The sequence below is a fragment of the Pogona vitticeps genome, chromosome 3 (assembly GCF_051106095.1).
Source record: "Pogona vitticeps strain Pit_001003342236 chromosome 3, PviZW2.1, whole genome shotgun sequence".
Classification (NCBI taxonomy): domain Eukaryota; kingdom Metazoa; phylum Chordata; class Lepidosauria; order Squamata; family Agamidae; genus Pogona; species Pogona vitticeps.
Genome location: NC_135785.1, coordinates 174,537,615 through 174,550,856, shown reverse-complemented (window position 1 = coordinate 174,550,856; position 13,242 = coordinate 174,537,615). Strand labels below are relative to the sequence as shown.

The following is a 13,242-nucleotide window of genomic DNA, read 5'->3' as shown; positions in this document are numbered from 1 at the left end:
GCTAAATCTAGCTAGCATGCTCAGTATCTGCCTAAACCAGACACTTGTCTTTCTGTCTTTTAAATACTTGAGTAGTTCCAGCCCATCCCAGCTCCGTTTTCTTGCCTCTTTTCTAAATATATACATTCATTATGCTTTTCCTCACAGGATGCATAAAGTGGAAATCCATCTTCCTTTCATCTAGGGCAGCTCACAAATATAGCATGTTGTATTTGACAAAAACAGCAGCCAAGATCACCATTGAGGATACTTCTAAAGTTCTTCAGTCTAAATTCTGCCCCACTCCAGTCCTCTCCCCCACCACCACCACTGTTTCACAGTTCTGAACTCCATGATCTTGTTTCCAAATCAGAACTGATCCCACCCCCATCCCCATGAAGGTTCTGTTAAGAACCTACATAAAGGTGCACATTTCTTCATAAATTCAACCGAATGTACTTCAGGATTAAAACAGACGAGCATGGGAAACAGTCAAATTGAGCCATCTCTAATATTTATCATACCAGAAATCAATCAGATTTTGTTTTGTCTTTCCTTCTGTATTGCCCACACTTTTTCTGTCCATATAGCTTTACAGATTTCACAGGTGCTTCAAGAGAGTGAGAGAGCTGCAAATTTTCCCAGTTCTCAAGTTTCACCCCAGACTTCCTGCACCTCACACTGTGGACACTTTAAGAAGCAACTAACACACTGCATTTATTTTAAAAGCCATATATTCAACCACTCAGTAAGTTTCAGATATTTCTTGGTGTGTGGTGCCCCTTCACATTCAGGTGGGAGGTCAAAGTTTTTCACATTCCCTTTTTTGAGAGAAACAAGACCCCTAAATCCTGGTCTACTCCAAACATGCTTGATTTGAGCACACTACAAAAACACTTTATATTCAAATATGCATTCTCTCCCGGTTCCCCGCTTGCTATCTGAAGGTACACAGCTATGCTCCACATGCGGGACCAGAGGAAGGAAGGAAAGAAGTGGGGTTGTGGGCTGAAATGTGACTCACATCAAATCCAGTATGAAAGATGGCATCCTAAATCAATCCACAGCCAATATGTGACCACTGACTGCAATTTCAAATGTAATATAGGCTGCACATTTTCAGTGTAGTCATACCCATTCTTCAAATGTTATTATTTAACATGAAGGATAACACAGGGAGAAGAAAACAAAAGGGAACGGAAATGGGTTACAAGGTCACAGAATCACAACATGTGCACAAAATTGGCTTGTAGTGGTTTTCACTTCTTCATCAGCCATATATGACAACATGTCTTCTGCATTCAGCCTTTGTGGCATCTATCTGTTCTTTTGGCCAAGGAGTTGGCCCACTGAGGACTTACTGGTTAAGTAGGCATGGTTAAGTATAGGCATGGAGAGGCCAAACATGACGCCATATTGCTGGGTGCTGAAGCTTCTGTACCCCAGCCAATACCATCGTGAAAGAAATATTTAGGGAACCAAAAGGTAAGTAGACCCAGGTGGCTGAAGGGGAAGGAGGGAAGCTGTAGACACTCTAGCACTGCATCTGGCCTGGAGGCTTAGAACACAAAACAGTGCATGGAAGAGAGTCCAGTAAGGAACCTCTTTGCCAAGGTGAGCAACATGCGGTTCTTCAGATGTTGAAAGAAAAGAACCATCAATACCAGCCAGCACAGCCAATAGTGAGGGAAGAAAGGACTTACAGTTCATCAGCATCTGAAGGGACAAATGTTCCTTGTTCCTGCTCTAAGACAAGCTGAGAGGGTCTTCCCCCTGCTTCCGCTTCCAAAGCATCCTTGTCTAGATCTTCGGGGTTCCTCAAGAGGAGTCAGGGGACAGAAAGCACAAACGGGTGGAAGGAAGGCAGCCAAAGGCAAATTGAGTACGTCCCTGTTCCAAATCATGGCAGGGATTCAGGGGGCACTCTATGCTCAGACCGGACTAAAATGGTCTCAGGCACCATTTTCTGAAACAAAATCTTGAAGTATCTTACTATTCCTTCATTTCTATTGTTCCAAGTTAAGTGCTGTTGCTTACACAGTCAAATAAAGTATTGCCCATTCATAAGATGGGGGAAGCATGCTCAGAGAAACTGCAAAGTTTCCAAAAGCAGGAAGAAACTTTAGAAGTATGAAGGCTAAATGCATTCAGTAGCTAAAGGAAACCTAGATGTTAAGAGTAAAGGGACAGGAAAATCAAGAGAATAGTAGGGCATACCATATAGGAGGACCTTGTTGGCTAACTAGAAGGATAACACAGAATTTCGTCCTGCAACAATTTGTTGTAGATCTCATTGGTACGCAGTAGCCCTTACATCAGCATAGATTTTGATTCCAGGAGCCTTAGTACAAACAAATAAAATTTCCCAACCTTTGGTACTATTAGGTAAGTGAAGAGCAGAGATGGAATGGCTTGTTAATGCCATCTAGCAACTCAGTCGTGTACAGTTCTTGAGGCACATCTAACTCAACATCCAGAGCCAAGCAAATATCCAAAAAAGGAATTGAAGCCACACAGAGAAGTCTCTGGTTACTGCAGTCACTCCCAAGTGATGTTTGGAGGATGAAGAAAGAATGTTAAATGAAGCAGTGATGTGGAAGCCCAATGATGACTGAGGGCCAAACAATCAGTTGGGCTCATTTCATGGTGTGTTCAGATGGGAGGACAACTTGGTCAACATCATAAGTGAACCCAGTTTCAAATTTTGTCTTCATCACCTATCATTAATGAATATTTTGTCATCATCACAGATCATTAATGAACATGTTCAGATACTTGGACATGGTTCACATCTCACTTCTTTTCAATCATTCACTGAGTTTCTGCCCATGTGACCAGACTCTCAATGTGATTTGTATTTCATCCTCATCATTGCGGGACATTCAGTTGCAGTGAGAGTATGCTTCCCTGGTTCCTTTCAAGGAGAAAGGTGGGGTGAAAATATGTAAAATAAATATTGAATAAATAAATAATGAATAAATAACCAGACAGTTGGGGGGGGGCATACAGTATATTCCATTATCAGCAGTTTACATTAGCTCTGTGATGCCACAGCAAGTCCTTCTAATACTCCTAAGATTACAAGAGAAGCAAAATCTTGAAAGGTTCTGATATTGATCAAATTCACAAAGATTTAAGGTCTTGGCTGATTGGCAAAGTGGACCTGCTAAAAAAACTCCTCTTTCCCGTCCCATTACATGCTGTCTTTAATTAAATTAGAATTGCAAAAGTTAAAGCAAAACCTGACAAAACCCTGTATCAAACCTTAAGCCCTTGTCTTTGATCTTTTAGATTGACTTCTGGCTTAGACCACAATCAGCAGATCAGTTACAAATCCTTAAAATGACAGGCTTTCTTTCTTTCTTTCTTTCTTTCTTTCTTTCTTTCTTTCTTTCTTTCTTTCTTTCTTTCTTTCTTTCTTTCTTTCTTTCTTTCTTTCTTTCTTTCTTTCTTTCTTTCTTTCCTCTTTGGTAAGGTTTGTGGGGGAGTCTGAATCATTTGCTCTTCAGAGAATACCTTTTTTAAAAAAAAGTAATCATTGTTCAGAAGCAGCACTTTAATTGCTACTTCTGAAATGCGATTATGCTTCCCACTTTCTTTTGATATTCTCATAAATACGCATAAGAGCCTTTTCCCCTTGGCTCTTTTCTGAAGAACACAGGGCCAACCGCAGAGGGAGAATCAAATGAAATCAGCAAGAAAAATCCTCACCTCATTGTGTACAGAAGGGTCCCATCATCCTTGAGGCGCAAAAGCTTGTTGGGTGTAGTCATGTTGTGGGCGATAGATTTTTTTCCATTATGGAAAAAAGTGTCTGGGGTCCAGATCTTACTGGCAAGGAGATTGTTAAGAGGGAGACGTTCCATTGGCCCTTTAAACCGAAGCCTTTCATCTTTCCAGCTTTGTCGGAAAAACACATCAATAGTATATTCCTGGTACAAAAGAGACACAATTGTGCAGTTTGTGAGAATGGGTCGATCTTCCAAATATTCTGCTGTCACAAGAACAAGATGTTTTGAAAGTCTGTGACAAAACTTACCATTTCGGTGTCTGACACTGGACCAAAACTAGTGACGTAAATATCTGTCTTCACTTCTGTTATTCTCTCTATGGCAAAGAAATGCAGGCTGTAAATCAGGAGCTGCTTTATCAACACACAAGTTTTATAACTTACTAGAGAATCCCTAATTCATTAACTGTCAAATTGTATCCCTCAGCCTTATTTTAAAAGCCCTCTGCAGGAAATTAGTTAAGACTCCTGGGAGATCAGTTTCAATCTCTGTCCCTCCTCAGCAGCCGAGGCTGTTTAGACGAAGAAGGAGAGGAAAGATGGAGAGGAAGACATGCAGTGGCAAGAAGGAGGGAAAACAGTGGTGAAAAGAGGTGGGCACTCAACTTCCAAGGTATTCAGTTCCATTGTCTAACAGCTCTTATTGTCAGGAAGCTCTTCCTAACGCTTAGTCAAAATCTCCTTTCTGGTAATTTCATTTTTTTGAATTGGGTTTTGCTTTCTTGAGCCACATAAATCAATCTTGTTGCACCCTCAAAGAACAGCTCTTGAAAGTATTTATTTTGGAGCATGTATTCTGGTTTCACCCACAGCTGGCTTTGGCCTGTCTCATCCTTATCAGGCACTTCTGGAATGATTACACGAAGAAGAACATGGCCCTTTGACAGGAAAAGGAAAAGGTTTCCTATTTAATCATTCAATTTGAACCCTATTTCAATAAACTCAAAGTGACACACATAGTTCTCCTCCTATGCCTTCATCCCCTACAATATTGCAAGGTTAAGTCAGGGTGGTAAACGGTAACAGGCCCGAGGTCACCAAAGGAGTTTCAGTGGCTCATTTGGGACCTGAATCCTGACCACCACAGTCAACCAAAATCAGGTCCAACACATGAACCAAAACACCGAACTGGCTCTCCCTTATTTTGCTTTACAAGCAACAGAAGTTCCACCTTCAGTTTTCCCACATCTGAAGTTCCACCTTCAGTTTTCCCACATCTGAAGTACCTGATCATATGGGTTAGGCCCAAGCTATTTCAAGGACCACATCTCGCTGCTCAAGGGTTAAGACCATCAGGAGAGGTCTTTCTCTCGGTCCCACCACCTTCACAGGTGTATTTAGTGGGGACATGGGAGAAGTCCTCTCTGCTGCTGCTCCAAGAATTTGTAACTCACCTCCACAAGAGGCTAGGCTGGCCCCATCTTTACTGTCCTTCTGCAAGCAGATGAAGACCTTCTCTTTAGGTAGGCTTTCCGTGAATGAATGGCTACATAAGTGGGGTTTAAAAATGGATTTTTGTACCTTACTGCTTTTAATGTGTTTTGGTGTTGCTTGTTTTTTTTTTAATGGTATTTGTTTGATTCTTTTAAGTATTTATATACTTGCCATTGTTAGCTTTAATATTGATTTTAATGAGAAAGGTGGGGTATGTATGCATGTATGTATGTATGTATGTATGCATGTATGTATGTATGTATGTATGTATGTATGTATGTATGTATGTATGTACGTACGTACGTGTGTGCGTGCGTGCGTGCGTGCGTGCGTGTATCAATCAATCAATCAATCAATCAATGTTTAGTGCTGTTGCCTAGGTGGTGGTACAAGAACACTTAGCTGCTTTAAATTAAATCATGTTTCTAGGGGCAGATGAACGGTACCCAAAAGAATGTACAGATGTGTACAGATATACAGAAATAATTTACAGTTATGATCTCACAACTTGGTCTGTAATTTTTGATCATTCTTAGGAAGAGGTGAGGTCCCTGAGGACTAGAGTTGGTGAAACATGAGCACCCTCTTTTGAAAGAAGCGGGAAAGGACATCTGGCCAACTAGCAACTGGTCAGTTTGACGCTGATACGGGAAGAAGTTTTAGAAGAGATCACTAAACGGCTGGTCAGCTTGCCGACTGTAGAAAAGAACAGTGGGTAGAAGCCTATTGGATTTGTGAAGCACAGTTAGGGGAAAGCAACAAGTAGCCTACCTGCTTTGCTTGCTGTCTGTTGTCCTTCTGCCTCTAGTTAAGGTAATAGTTTTGCACCAATCAACAGACCATGTGACAGGTGGCCAGATAGAAGGGGAAAACGCTGCACAGTTCTCCTCATGTAATCAGCTTTGCCCACTCACAGGCCTATGTTGTGCTTGATACTGCTGCCTTGTGATTGCTAACCGCCACTATACCTTTCTAGAAAACACATAATGTTAACTAATAGAGTCACATGCTTGAGAGATGAAGGAACTGCAATGGATGTAGTATATCCTGGTTCTGATGAGTCTTCTCATCATATTCTTGTGGCCAACCTGGGAAAATATGGTTGGTTGGAGGTCACAACTGTTAGACCAATTTGTAGCTGGCTGCTGAACTACAGCCAATGAGTACTTCAACCTGGAGATGTGACACATGGGATGCTGCAAGGTTCTGCCCTGGGCTCAGTATTGTATAACATCTTTATAAATTAGTTGGATGAAAACATAGAGAAGACACTCGCCAAATGTGCAGTTGATTTCAAACTGGGAGGGCTCACTAACAGTTCAGAAGACAAAATCAAAATTAAAGATGACCTTAAAGGATTGGAGAATGGGGCACAAAGAAAAGGAGTTTCAACAGAGAAAAATGTAAAAGTCTACACTTGGGGAGTGAAAGATCAGGTAGGACAAGAGACATGTGGCTCATTAATAGTACCAACAGAACGGCTGTAGTAGAAGTCTTAGAAGAGCACATGCTAAATGTGAGTCAACAGGGGTTGTGGTTTCAAAGAAGGGGGATGCAATTTTAGCTGTATCAACCTACTGTTAGTATAGTGGTTCCCAACCTTGGGGGCCCAGAATTTTTTGGACTACAATACCTGGCGAGCACAGCTGGGAGTTTTATGCCAGGAACATCTGGCAACCCAAGGCTGGAGGCCACTGGCCTAGATTAAGGAGAGTAATAGTACCATTCTGTTCTGCTTTGGTCAGACTTCCACTTCTGAGTAACAACATTTAAGAATGATCTTGACAAAGAATGCATCCAGAGATGAACAGCCAAGTTAGGAAAGGGTGTGGAAATCAAAACCCTATGAGGAGCAGCTGAGGGAGACAGGTAAGATGTGAAGGGAAGACTTGAGAGGTGATATGGTAGTCATTTTGAAGGCTGTCATATGGAGGATGCAGCAAGATTGTTTTAGGTGGCTCAAGGAGCAAAGCCCAAACCAAATGGATTGAAATTACAAGTACAGTCGTGCCCCGCTTAACTATTATCCCGTATAACGATGAATCCGCTTCACGACGATGTTTTTGCAATTGCAATTGCAATCGCTAAACAATGTTTTAATGGGGTTTTTTCGCTTAGCGATGATTGGTTCCCTGCTTTGGCAACCAATTTTTTGCTTTACAATGATCAAAACAGCTGATCGTCGGGTTTTCAAAATGGCCATCAGTTGCTCAAAATGGCTCACCGCTGTTTTTAGGAGCCATTTTTCGCTATACAGGCACCCGAAAATGGCCGCCCCTATGGAGGATCTTCGCTGGATGGTGAGTTTTCAGCCCATTGGAATGCACTGAAGGGTTTTCAATGCATTTCAATGGGTTTTTTCATTTTGTTTGATGACGTTTTCGCTCTACAGCAATTTTGCTGGAACGAATTAACGTTGTCAAGCAAGGCACCATTGTAAGGAGATTTTGACTAAACATTAGAATGATCTTCCTAATACAGTGGGGTCTCGACTTAAGAACTTAATCCGTATTGGAAGGTGGTTCTCACGTCGAAAAGTTCTTAAGTCGAATCTGCATTTGCCATAGGAATGTATTGAAAACCATTTAATCCGTATCTGCTCTTTTCTGTCCATAGAAACTAATGGGAAGCTGCTATTCTGCCTTCTGCCACTAGAGGGGGATATTTTCTTTCTTTTTTTCCCCTTAGGTTCAGGGAAGGCAGGGAACACTAAAGGCAGCACTTTAGAACTCTTTTTTTAAAAAAACGAAGCCAATTTTAAATAATGTTTTAAAGCATGTTGTGCTGATTTTTTCAGCACAAAGGCACTCAGGCAGGCTTTTTAGGTGCTGAGCAAGCCTCCGGAAGCCTGCTCAGAGCCAGCCGTGGGGAGAGGAGCGGGGAAAACCACAAAATGGCTGCCAGGCTCTTTCTGGGTGTCGGCTTTTAGCTCTTTCCTGCTCTTTTTCCTGTGGTTTGGGGGCTACCAAGGCCTGGTAAGTGACTTTATTTAACAGTACAGTATTTATTTTTAAGTTTCTGACCCTTTTCCCCCCTCCAGAAGCCTCTAAGGGGAGGGAGGGGGGACTTTTTCCCCTGTTCGTAACTCGAGGGAAGTTCGCATGTCAAGTCCTTACTTTCCCTATAGGGCAGGTTCGTAACTCGAATTGTTCGCAAGTCGGGTCGTTCGTAAGTCGAGACCCCACTGTAATAAGAGGTATTAGACAATGGAATTGAGTACTTTTGAAGTTGTTTGGTGGACTCTCCCTCACTGAAGGTCTTCCAGCAGAGGCTGGATAGCCATTTGCCAAGAGATAATGTAGACTGCATGGATGGGAAAGGGGACTCAGTGACCTTTAGGGTTCCTTCCAGCTCTACAGTTCTAGGATTCTAAGATTCTATACAACATCTGAGGAATGCCCACAGCACTTCTGCATTACGTATTGTACCTAAGACATTGTTGGTGCTAAACATGTGTTGCAATAGAACAGAAATAAGTAGCAGGACCTGCACACATGCTCTACAAGACCAAAGTGAAAGAGGAAATTTTATACCTCTGTGGGAGTAAACACATAATACACAATTGGACCCAGGAGGTGCAGATAGGCTGCTTCAACAGATGGAACATCTCCCTATACATGCAGAAATGGAATCCCAGAATGGTTTCTCCACTGATATTATGGGAGAGCATTATTGGCCAGATAGTGGCATACTCACATTAATTCTTCAATTCCTGTGGGAAAAGTATTCAGATGGGAAGAATTACTTTTCCTATCTCTATGGAAAAGGTGAGTCATGCTGAGCATGGGACTGACCATGCTAGCTTTGGGATTCTGGGAGTTATAGGCCAAAAAAAAGCAGCTTTCCCCATTTCTGCTAATCAGTGGAGCAAAGCACCATATTTAATCTGTCTGCATGTCTTTGCAAAGAACTTGAATGTCAAAATTACAACTGCAACATGTAATAACATGATGCCATTTTGCAAAGTGGCTGCATTTGCTATTATTCTTATGACTCAATTATGACTTGCCAATTTATGTCCTCTGGAGATCTGGTCCTCTAATCAAGTAATTACATTTTTCTTTTCAACACAGCATGCTGTCAATTCAAGGATTCTCTCCCTTTCTCTCTTTAGGTTTCATAAAATGATAGTTTCATAATAAATATAGGTCATTAAAATCAAGTGGAGTTTGGGCTGCTATTAACATCTAGTTTAATGATTTGGATATACTTTGCAAGTTTTGCGTCAGAGATTTGACTGCCAAAAAAACCACAAAAGTCTGCATCTTTAAAAATTCTGAGGCTTGTTATTATTCTATGAGGAACATGCAACTTCATACCATATTGCTGCTGTCAGATTTCTAGATAATTGACTGTCCATTTTGCAATTCAAGAGATAATATGCAATTCACTGGCAAAACAGATGAACTGAATGTGCCGCTGTTTCTATGCAACGGCTGAAGGGAAGAATCCACTCTTCAGAAAAGTACACTGACTTCCACTTCCAAAGAGGAAAATCTATCTTACCTCCCAGACCTGGGCGAAGTCTGTTATCATATCCATCCAGGAGACCATCCAGAATCCTGGTGAAGATGGTGATGTTGTCATTGGTCTCATATTTCCCAGATGCTGTAGGCATTTGTGAGAAGCTGTTCAATGGGGGAGATGGAGGGGAGGAGTCAATACAATGAAAAATAGGGCAAGACAGCTAAAGGGTTAGGATAGTCTTGATCTCACAGACATCTTGGATTGGACAACTTAGACTTGTGACGAAGAGGAGGCAGCAAGAAAACCAAACACTCTTGGTATCATTATCATAATCATCTTTGAAATGCAGAGCTGGAAGAAATGCTATGGATCCTCAAGTCCAGCCCCTCTCAAGGAGGCACACTGGGGAATCGAACTCCCAACCTCTGGCTCTGCAACTGGAATGCTTAACCACTGAGCTATCCGTCAGTTCTCCGATTGTACAAGATTTCTATCAGAGCATGGAAAATTACTGTCACTAGCTGCAGGTATAGTCCCATGCCCCAGAAACAGGGGGGAGTTGACCTTTAGAAAAATAACTCTTTATTTTCATGTTTCTCAAAAGTAACTAAAATGGCTTCAAAATTACTTTGAAAACATATCTGTACGCTACCAGGAACTGGCCTGTGGTGGTAAACACAGCCCCTTGCTATCCACCTCTTTGTCAAGCGAGCCCTGCAACAGAACACAGGGCAGCAGTACCAAGCCCAGCATAGGCCCGCACTTAAGGAATGAGGTGCAGCAAAAGCCAGCACTTTCATCATTTAATCAGTCCGTAGCCCATAATAATGAAAGCAATCAGAAAGTTATAATTACTCCACAAAAGGAGTGGCATGGTTAAGTTACAGGGACTTTAGGTAACGCAGCACCTTTCGGAGAGCTTTGCTGCTTCTTTTGCAGCCTCGCAACATCCTTTTTTGTGATTCTGGTGACTAGAACCAAATATGGTATTCTGAATGTGGCTACACTTAGAATGCGTATAAAGGCAAAGTTTTATTTTTAACCCATTTTCTAATTACATACAGCACAGAATCTTTCTTCCTAACATCGTTACACTGGGCTGACATTTTCATCAAACTACACACCACAACCCCTGAGCTCACTTTTCTGGTCATGCACCATCAGCTCAGCATCCATCAACATATATGGGAAGGTAGCGTTTCTTAATGCTAAAGTGAGAGCCTTGCCTGTCTCATTTTGATCTCTGTAAAGTGCTGAGTCTTTATTGCTATTGTTGTTGTTAGCCCATCTTTTTTAAAAAAAAAATCCCTTTTCCTGGTTGATTAGAATATTCCTCATCAAGTCATGCCACAAATTTCTGAATGCATTGCTTTTCTCTCTGCCTTGCCATCCTCTTCTGCTCCTCCAGAATTCACAGGAATCTGTGGCAAGCAAACGCAGACCAGTTGCACACAACTAGAGACTAGGAAACAATGGATGAAAGGAGTTCCCCCCCCCCATTTCATCCTACTCACTATCACTAAGCCTTTGAAAGATACCCAGGAGGCCTGCAAGCCAGAGTTTCAATTGGTCAAAACAAAATGTACACTTCAGCTTTCCTCCTTTGGTAGTGCTGGTGTGACAAAAGTGACAGGCACAATGAGAGAGACAAGGAGAAAGATGGCGGAGCCTTGGAACTTGGCCCTGGAGGACCTGTATCACCATGTGTGCCCACCAATATTCCTGCATTTGTCCTGTTAGAAACCCACCTGCAGGGGCTCCTAAGGGGAAGAGTACAGGTGGCTGAGGAAGCAACCACGTTGGATAGCTGCAACACATGAACCAAGTTCTCTCTGCCCATATAGAAGGGTGCAGATGGTTGCCTTACTAGTCTGTGAACAATTAAGCCTGGGGACACAAGAGTCCACAAAAGCTTTATGCCAAATAAAACTCGTTAGCCTTTTAAACTACTTTTCTAGTTCCTGGGCATGTGTACCCTTCCAATGTGTGCTCTTCCCTTCTCAGAGTCCTCCTCTGCATCATTTCTCCACTCCGAGTTCCTCTGACTTGTCATCTTCTCATTTCCATGTGACCTCCCCACCCCACCAGGTTCCATGTCTTCTACTCTCCTTTTCCTTTGCCTTTCCATCTCGTCTGCCTTTCTCCAGGATATGAGCTGGCCAAGCCACAGAACTGAGAGACTCTTGCAGTTCGTCCTGGAGACAGCTGGAATGACCCTTCGGACTGCCCTGTCCCTTCATGAGAACTGGGCAGCTCAACCAATCCCTGCCAGAGATTCCATGATCACACCCATAAGAGTTTACAGCACTATAAGATCCTATCATCAGTAGCAGTTCCAGCAGCGTCAGCTTTTCCTACCTGTGTCCTTAAAACCAGTGGTCCATCTATGGCTTGACCTTGTAACCAAACTAGAGTCTGACCTTTGTGGTGATGACTGAAGCAGAAAACAAAGTCTAAATTGGCCTGGACATACAAGGACCTATTATGGTGCTGACCACAGCCTCCTCCTTTCTTTCTCCTTCTTTTTTCAAAAAATGTAATTGTCAAGGGCTGCCAATATATTCTAGCATTTTTACTTTAGAATATCCTATTGTTTTATATAAAATGGCATTTATTCTGAAGTAAACATGTTTAATGTCAGGTAGGAAAAGTAAACTGCTTCTAATCCCTGTAGTCATGATGGTGCTATAGTTGAAGTCTCTCTCATATGTAAAACCATATATGTCTGGAGTATTTGTATTCCTTTTAAATCAGAGTCAGAAAAGAACTTGGTATTTTCTTGTTTTTCTGTAACTTATCAGGTACATAGAAGTAGTGATAAGGTTTGGAGTAGAGGAGGGAGGAAAAGCAAAACATTAGCTGTACATTTCAGAACCAAAGTTAGACATCTGTCTGTCTGAAGCGCTCCTCTTCAAACAATTAATCCCAGGATTTAACATGACACAACTGCTACCAACGACACCCTCCCTGGGGCTGAAAAACCTGTTGGCAGGAGAGAAGGCACCCATAAACAAAACTCGACCTTTCATAAACACATTTCCACGTATGTAATGGAAGGGTCTTCTTCCTATGCATTTCCTAAATCTTCTTGAGGACTTAATGCTCCAGGACAGATTTGGGAAAGGCAGAGTGAATTGCTGGGGAAAGGAAAAATTTGGTCCATTTTGCTGGCAGAAGGACACTCTTGGACACAAGCCTGGAGGTGTGAGCAGCAGCACCCAGACATGACAGCATTGTTTCTGAAATCCTGGGATTATTTTGCTGGAGTGAGGTACAGCAGCACATGGAATCCCTCCCCTTGCTTCTCCTTGTCCAAGTTGTGATACACATTTCCCAAAGCCAGCCAAGTTCTTCTGGCGCGTGAAGCATGACATCCCACAAGTACTGCTGTCCATTCCTGGCAGTGACAATGCAGCAATAGCAAAGTAGGTAACTCAACACATTGCTGCTGCTGCCTGAGATAGTGGAGGTTGTTTGCTTAACTACAGGTCTTGTCAGAATCTGGTAATTGTAAGTGTGTGTGTGTGTGTGTGCATTCCTGTGTGTGCATGCGTGTGTGTGCATGCATGCGT

At 42.2% G+C, this 13,242-nt stretch overlaps 2 protein-coding genes across 2 annotated transcripts in view; one reads left to right on the top strand and one right to left on the bottom strand.

The window, feature by feature from the left end:
* Window positions 1–13,242, top strand: part of GABRB3 (gamma-aminobutyric acid type A receptor subunit beta3) — a 241,534-nt gene that overhangs the window by 40,561 nt on the left and 187,731 nt on the right. The window lies entirely within an intron of this gene.
* GABRA5 (gamma-aminobutyric acid type A receptor subunit alpha5) overlaps window positions 1–13,242 on the bottom strand; it is a 79,809-nt gene that overhangs the window by 50,721 nt on the left and 15,846 nt on the right. The window contains exons 3-5 of the mRNA XM_020796813.3: window positions 9,710–9,831; window positions 4,019–4,086; window positions 3,691–3,911 (exon numbers count right to left, since the gene is read on the bottom strand). Coding sequence (XP_020652472.1) covers window positions 3,691–3,911; window positions 4,019–4,086; window positions 9,710–9,831 — 411 coding nt within the window. The remainder of the gene's footprint in view (window positions 1–3,690; window positions 3,912–4,018; window positions 4,087–9,709; window positions 9,832–13,242) is intronic.